Here is a 7,823-nt window from a genome sequence, read left to right as displayed (position 1 = left end):
GGGCACTTAGGTTGTTTCCAACTCCTTGCTATTGTGAACAAAGCTGCAATGAACATGGGTGTGCATATATCTGCTTGGATGTCAGCTATGGTCTTAGAAGAATTTTTAAATATCAATAACCAGAGACTTTTTTCTTTTTAAATTATCATTTGGGTGCAAGTTTACAGAACAAATTGATTTTCCGTTCAACAATTCATGTACATTTTCTGTGACATTGGCTACAACCCCTACATTATAAAAGTACTATTTCCATAGTGCCAAGGGGCAGTTTTTTTGAAAGTAGAACGTAGAGTACCATAGTTATGCTGCTGTAACAAATTCCTTGAGTAGATGGCTTTAATAAATATATTTCTTTTTGTACAGTTTAGGAAGCTAAAAGTTCAAATTTAGAGTGCTAGCTTTAGGTGAAGGCTTCCTATCTTATGTCTCCTGGTTCTCAAAGTTTCCAGCACAGGGACCTTGGGTCCAAAAAACTCACTCAATTCCTGGTTCTTCTTTTTGTTGATAGTAGGTCCTCTAATTTCTGCACACTTGTTTAATCTCTTTTATATCTCAAAAGAATGTGTCTCAAGATACAATCTAATCCTTTTGATTGATCCTGCCTTTGTTAACATCACTACCTTGCTAACATCATAGAGCTTAGGGTTTACAATGTATAGGACAATTACATCAGATCACAAAGCAGGGATAATGTACCAAGATCATAGCCTAGCTAATTGACACATAATTCTGGAGACACACACACACACACACACACACCCAGTCCATAAAAGGGACACGTGATTTTTTAAGTAATCCCTTTTTTATCTTAGATTTTTCATTTTATAGGTGGGAAATAATCTTCCGGGTTTGTGAGCAGCATATACAAGGGAAGTCTTCTTTTTTAAAATAATTTTAATGAACATTTACAGAGATTTTGGATTTCCATTCATTCATTGCTACACTTCTCTCCCTGCCCAACCATGTCCCCCCCCCCAGTTAGCTCCTCTCTTTTAAAAGTAAAAGAAATACTCCTTCCCTGGTACACAATCCCCTCCACCCCTCCCACCACCCCAAGTACAGTCCACTATGCATCCTTAATTGTGGACTCTTGTGATAACCATAATACCCTATCATACATCGCTTTTAAATTATTCACTCCCTCATCTGTTTCAGTGCAGTATATACATATTATCCAGTTTTTCTCAGTCTTACCACAACCCTGATATCAGTACCATTTTAGAGCAGTGGCACCATGCAGTATTTGTCCTTTTGTGACTGAGATATTTCATTCAGCATAATGTCCTCCAGGGTCACCCATTTTGAATACTATTGCATGAGTTCCTTGTTTTTCAATGCAGTGTAGTATTCCATTGTGTGAATATACCACAGCTTCTCTATCCATTCATTTGTTGATGGGCACCTGGGTTGTTTCCAACTCCTTACTATTGTGAAGAGAGCCGCGATAAACATGGGTGTGCATATATCTGCTTGGGTGTCAGTTATGGTTTCTTTGGGGTATATTCCCAGTAGTGGAATTGCTGGGTCACATGGTATCTCTTTTTGAAACTTTTTGAGAAAGCGCCGTAGTGGTTGCACCATTTTACACTTCCACCAATAGTGAATAAGTGTTCCAGTTTCTCCACAACTTCTCCAGCATTTATTGCTTGCTGTTCTGTTAAATGTTGCTATTCTGACTGGGGTGAGATGATATCTCATAGTTGTTTTGTAGTTTTTGTTTCTTTAACTTACTTGTCCTTGGAGTGTTATTTCTGGTTCTTCTGATGCTTGTTATGAGAACATTGTTATGTTTTTTCCTTTTGTCCTAAAGCAGTTCTATTCATGAGCTGTTGTAATCGTTATTAAGTCCCATGATGTTGTTATATGCTGTGAGTTCACCTGTGACTCATAGTGATCCTCTCTCTGCACAATAGCTCTGAACCTTGCTCTATCCTGAGTCATTCTCACTGTCTCTGACACAGCTACCCCCATTGACCCAGTCACTGAGCCAGTCCATCTCTTCTAGAGTCTTCCTCTTCTGAGCTATCCTTCCACCCTTCCAAGCATGATGTCCTTTTCCAAGGACCAGTCCTTTTGAACAACATGTCCAAAGAATGTGAGATGGAACTTCAACATCCTTCCTTCCAAAAAGCAACTTTGCTTCACCTTCTCCAGGACTAGCCTGTTCTCTTGGCAGTCCATGTTCACTACTTTTCTCCAGAACCACAACTCAAATGCAGCAATTAATCCTCTGTCATCTTTAGTCATTGTCCAGCTCTCTGATGCGTGGTGAGTAATTACAAAGACCATGGCCTGGATCAGGCTCACCTTGGGCTCTATACTGACATCGTTAGATCTCAGTATTCCAAGTGAACTTTGATAGCAGATTTTCCAAGTGCAATTCGTCTTTTGATTTCCTGACAACTGATGCCAAGAGTGTTGACTGGGGAACCAAACAAGTGGAAGTTGTTAACAATTTCAGTCTCCTCTCCATCTGTCATAATGCTGCCAGTTGGCCCAGTGGTGAGAATCTTTGTTTTCTTGATATTGAGCTTCAATCCATATTGGAGACTATAGTCCTTCACCTTCTGCAGCAAGTGCTTCAGGTCATCTTTAGTTTTAGCAAGTAAGATTGTATCATCTGCATAATGCAAGTTGTTGACGAACTTCCTCCAATTCTGATAGTACATTTCTCCTCATAAAGTCCAGCTTCTCGAATGATCTTGAATGATTCTGTATATAAATTGAAAAGGTTGCATCTTTGATGCACTCCTTTCCTAATTTTGAACCATTGTTTCCTTTCTCTGTTCCGTATCAGCTGTGAAAACTAGGCCAGGCACTGACTCTGGAAAAGACGTATCTGCTAAACATACGCAAGTTCAAATTGTAACTAAAGAAAATGAAATCAAATCCACAAGAGCCAAAATTTGACCTTGAATCAATCCCACTTGAATTTAAAAACCATCTTAAGAACAGGTGTGAGGTCTTGGGCCCTATTGAATGAAGGTCAGATGAGCTGTGGGAGAATATAAAAAATACCATCCATGAAAAATGTAGAAGATTATTACAAAGACAGAAGAGAAAGGAAAAACCAAGAAGAATGTCGGAAGAGACTGAATATTGTACTAGAAAGCTAAGAAGCCAAGGCAATGAGAAGGAATCAGGAAGTTATGGAGCTGAATAGAAAATTTCAAAGTGTAGCTCGAGAAGACAAAGCAAAGTATTAAAATGAATTCTGTGAAGAGCTGGAGCCAGAAAGTCAAAAAGGCTGAACTCACTTAGCATTTCTTAAGCTGAAGGAGCTGAAGGACAAATTTAAGTCTCAAGTTAAAATACTTAACGTTGCCTGTGGGCAGAATATTGAATGATTCAAGATGTGTTAAAAGAAGATGGAAGGAGTACCAAAAACAATTGACTGACACACAGAATAATTTAATGAAACACCTTATGACCAAGAGACCATGGTGATGAAGGAGGAAATTCAAGCTGCTCTGAAGGAATTGACAAACAATGACAAGGCCCCAGGAACTGACAGTATACCAGTTGACATACTTTACACACATGCAGCCCTGGATGTCCTCATCAGATTGTACCAGGAAATCTGGAGGACAACTACCTGGCCAACTGGAAGAGGTCCATATTCTCATTCCTGAAAAAGGTGATCTGTCTGAGTGTGAAAATTATCAAACATTATCACTGATACCATACAAAGACAAAATCTTGCTGGAGATTATAAAAAAATGACTGGCCCAATACGTTGACAGAGAACTACTAGAAATACAAGTTGGGTTTAGAAGAGACCGTCCGTCCTCTAAGGACATTATTGCCAGTTTCAGATTAATCTTGACTGAAATTAGAGTACCAGTGGAATGACCATCTGTGTTTCATTGTTTCATTTGACTGTGTGGAGCACAACAAATTGGGGCTAACCTTGAGGAGAATGGGAATCCTAGAACATCTGATTGTGCCTATCGACTCATAGTGATCCTGTAAACAATAGATCTGGACCTTCCCTATCCTGTGTCAGACTCATCTCTGATAGGTTTAAATCCATTGTTACAGCCAGTGTCAATTCATCTTGTTAGGAGACTTCTTTTCTTTTTCTGACCCTTCATCCTTCCTAGCATGTTCTCTTTTTTCCCAAGGACTGGCCCTTCCTAATAACATACCTACCTGCCAAAGATTATTAGACAGTGTCAATGTCCTTGCTTCTAAGGAACACCCTGGTTGCACTATGTCCCAGACAGACTGAGTTATTCTTTTGCCAGTCCGTGGGATATTAAATACTGTTCTCAACACCAAAACTCAGTCATTTTTATTCATTGTCCCTTTCAGATGCATAGGAAGTAGTTGAAAGGACGTTGATTGGATCAGGCACATAGCCAAAAGTTTTCAAAAATATGTCTAGATTCCTAGTTTCTCTTATAAAGTTGTATCAGAAAAATCTGTCAAGGACATCAAATTAATATTTTTAATCACCAGCTTTGACAATTACGATTCATGTTTAAAAACGAAATAACAAGCTTGGGAAAAAAATGTAAAACACTTAAATATATTTTTCTCCTATTGGGGCAAATGTACACTAGAATGTTAAAATTGAGCATCCTTCATAAATGTTATTTAAATTGTATTGGTTTTGCACTTGAGAATCTGAATTATAAGTTTCTTTTGGTTTTATAGTTATGTAAGAGAGAGAAACATACAGAGTCTGTATCTAATTTTTATTTGTATCTAATTTTTATTTGTAGCTATTGAAGTAATGTTTTTAATAAAAGTACTTTAGGTTAGTACAGCCAAGAAATGAAAAAGAGGAGGCTTCCTTCGCCCCTTTAAGTTAGTGGTTTGCTTTGTTTGAGAAATACTGTTTTATGTTGTTGTTATGTGCCATCGAATTGCCTGTGACTCTTATAGTTTTGTTGATGTTGTTGTTTTGTACCATATAGTCAGAACCGATCCATAGCTGACCCTCCAGCCAGTTTTCAGAGGCATGCAGGGAGGTTGCCCATCCTTCTCTCACAGCAGCTAGTGGCCTTGAACCGTGCGCCTTCAGGATAGCAGTGCAGTTTCTTGTCACTAGACCACCAGAGCTCCCTAAAGATCCTCAAATATTGCTGCTTGTAAGCTTAAGATTAGAAGCTGTGGTATATTCGCACAATGGAATACTATGCTGCATTGAAAAACAAGGAACTCATGCAATATTATTCAAAATGGGTGACCCCGGAGGACATCACGCTGAGTGAGGTATCTCAGTCACAAAGGGACAAATGCTACCATGGTGCCACTGTTGTAGAATGAGGCTGGCATTGGGGTGGGGGTAAGACTGAGAAAAACTGGATGAAATATGTTTACGGCATTGAAGTCTATGGGGAGAGAATAGTCTAAAAGTATTATATTTTAGGGCATTATTTTTATCGTAGGAGTACGCAATGAGGGTTGCAGAGTGGATTATATTTGGGGGTAGGAGGTGGGGTTTGGGGAGGTGCGGGGGGGATTGTGTACCAATGAGGGAGTTTTTCTTTTGCTTTTCAAGGAGAGGAGCAAACGGGGGGGGGGGGAGGAGGGGTTTGTGCGGGGAGAAGGGTGCAACAATAAATGAATGGAATCCCAAAATCTCTGTAGATGTTCATTGAAATGAAAAATAAACAACCTAAATTAAAAAAAAAAAGATTAGTGATGTCCCATTTTTCTGTTACACTTGTTTTTAGTCTTTCAATCAGGATGTGGAATGTATTTTTATTATAAAAATATTTTGTATGAAGATTGATGTTCATCTAAATTGATATTCATCTGATAATTGATGAAGAGCACTTGTGACTATGAAGCGAATACTAAAGAATTATTAGATGAGGTGAGAGCCTTTGGGAAGTAGGCAAAGAATGACTTTAAAAGACTTCCTTGCACTGATGATCAAGTGAAGCACATTGTGCATTGTTGTCTGGTAAGTAGATGATGGAAGGTTTTGAGAAGTGAGGTTAATATAGTGAAGAACTAGTCACAGAAGGTCAGAAACATTTGAAAAGTTGGTAGAAGAGTAGTGCTGAAGACAATGTTGAGACATTCGAATAGCCGAGCTTGTGGGTTTCCCTTTCCCATTTTGAGTTGGCTCTTTAAGATTTACCGTGTAATAACTCCTTGCAGAATGTATAAACCCGTGCAAAGGACAACAGAAAACCGGCAATGGCGGCCATGCCCAAAGAGCACTCTCCCCACTACTCTTCCACTTTGTGCTCTGTTGAGGACTACCCTGTTCTCCTACACCTGTTACCTGTTTACCCTGCCCAGGTTGAAGTCAGGTTCTGATCTACTGCAGCCTGACCGATCCGCTGTGCTGGTGTCACTGTCTCCATCCGTGTAGGCCATGTGCTGTACAGCAGTGGTTACTACCACTTACCAGCCTGAATAGGGAGCTCGGGTGGCCTAGTGGCAAGAAGCAGTGCTACAATCCCAAAGGCACATGGTTTGAGGCCACCAGCTGCTCCACTGGAGATGGATGGGCAGTCTTTTCTCGTGTGATTAACTGCCTCTAAAAACCCACTGTAAAGTCATCTATGGGTTACTTTCAACTCAAGGGTATACAACAACAACATCAGTCCTTCATAAGTTGTGTTTCATGGCTTATGTGACCACAGTACTGATACAATCTATACTGTTTATTTTTGTGACAGTTTATTTAAAATAACTTGGGTCTATATTTAAAAATCATTAGAAATCTCAAGAAATAATTAACATTTTGTAGGAGCTTAATTTTATAAGGTGAAGTATATTTTGCCATGGATTTTATACTTTGACAATTTATAACATTTTCTAGATAAATTTATCACTAGTGAGTATCAAGGGGCTGATGTAGAGTGTATTCTGTGTCATAGCTGCTCTTTTGGGATACTTTCGTTGGAATCATCAGCTTATAGTTTAAATTGTTGGCATTCTTCAATAAGTGATAATGTTTATTCTTTCACCCTCGCACAGGTTAAAGAAAAAGTATCAGCTTTTGTTGAGATATGGGTAGTATGAAAAGATTTTGCTGTTTGAAAGTGCGAGGTGATTGTTTATGGATTATATGGATAGCGTGTGTGAAATACAATAGTGCAGCATATAGAGGATGTGTTCTGTAGCACCCTGGGGACCTCTGTGGTGATCCATGTGGCACTCACAAAAGAATGTCTCTTAACAGCCAGCTCTTCTTTTGCCAGATACACTGACGAGATGGTGCCCTGGCACCCTTGCCTGCAGCTCGTTAGCAACTGTGAGCAGAAACTTTCCAGTCACACGTCCAGGCGCTTGATAACAATGGAAAAGGTGAAGAAGTTTGAGGTAAATTAGCCCAATATATTTAGGGTAAATTCTAGATGATTCAGAAATACATTTTCTCCAAAGCAGTTTTCCTTTAGTGGAGTTTTGGACACACGGACCTTTGGGTACTTTTCTAAAAGTTATCAAGGACTTGAGAAAGAGGCAGAAGTTGAAGAAGTTTGTAGTTTTGGGTTTGAAACAGAAAGTAGGAGAAGACTATAGAAGTTGAATGAAAGGATAGAAATAGAAACTAAGCTGAACTTCTTAGATTACATGGTAGCCTTGCTACCAACTCAGAAAATAGTGTATTCTTACCTAACAACTGTTGTTTAATTAAGAGTTGCTTGTCAATTGATCTTCTCCAACAGGAGGAGATACTTGTTGTTTGGAACTTATAGAAAGAAAAAATTGTTGCTTTCTAACAGAGAAAGTAATTTCTCCCTCCTGTGTCAAGGTATAAGATATAATTTCTCTCCTCCTCACCCCCTTCCCCATCTATCTATCTCTCTCTCTCTTACACACACACACACAGACACACACATACGTATGAAAAG

General features: G+C 39.1%; 1 protein-coding gene across 1 annotated transcript in view; it reads left to right on the top strand.

Moving 5' to 3' along the window:
• The window catches only part of TRMT11 (tRNA methyltransferase 11 homolog (S. cerevisiae)), a 95,928-nt gene that overhangs the window by 45,343 nt on the left and 42,762 nt on the right, over positions 1 to 7,823 (top strand). The window contains 1 exon segment of the mRNA XM_006879139.1: positions 7,170 to 7,290. Within this exon segment, the coding sequence (XP_006879201.1) occupies positions 7,170 to 7,290 (121 nt within the window).

Source organism: Elephantulus edwardii, unplaced genomic scaffold, assembly GCF_000299155.1.
Source record: "Elephantulus edwardii isolate Elephantulus edwardi_28Jun2011 unplaced genomic scaffold, EleEdw1.0 scaffold00002, whole genome shotgun sequence".
NCBI lineage: Eukaryota > Metazoa > Chordata > Mammalia > Macroscelidea > Macroscelididae > Elephantulus > Elephantulus edwardii.
The sequence above is the reverse complement of the archived record's forward strand: the minus strand, read 5'-3'. Positions and strand labels throughout refer to the sequence as shown.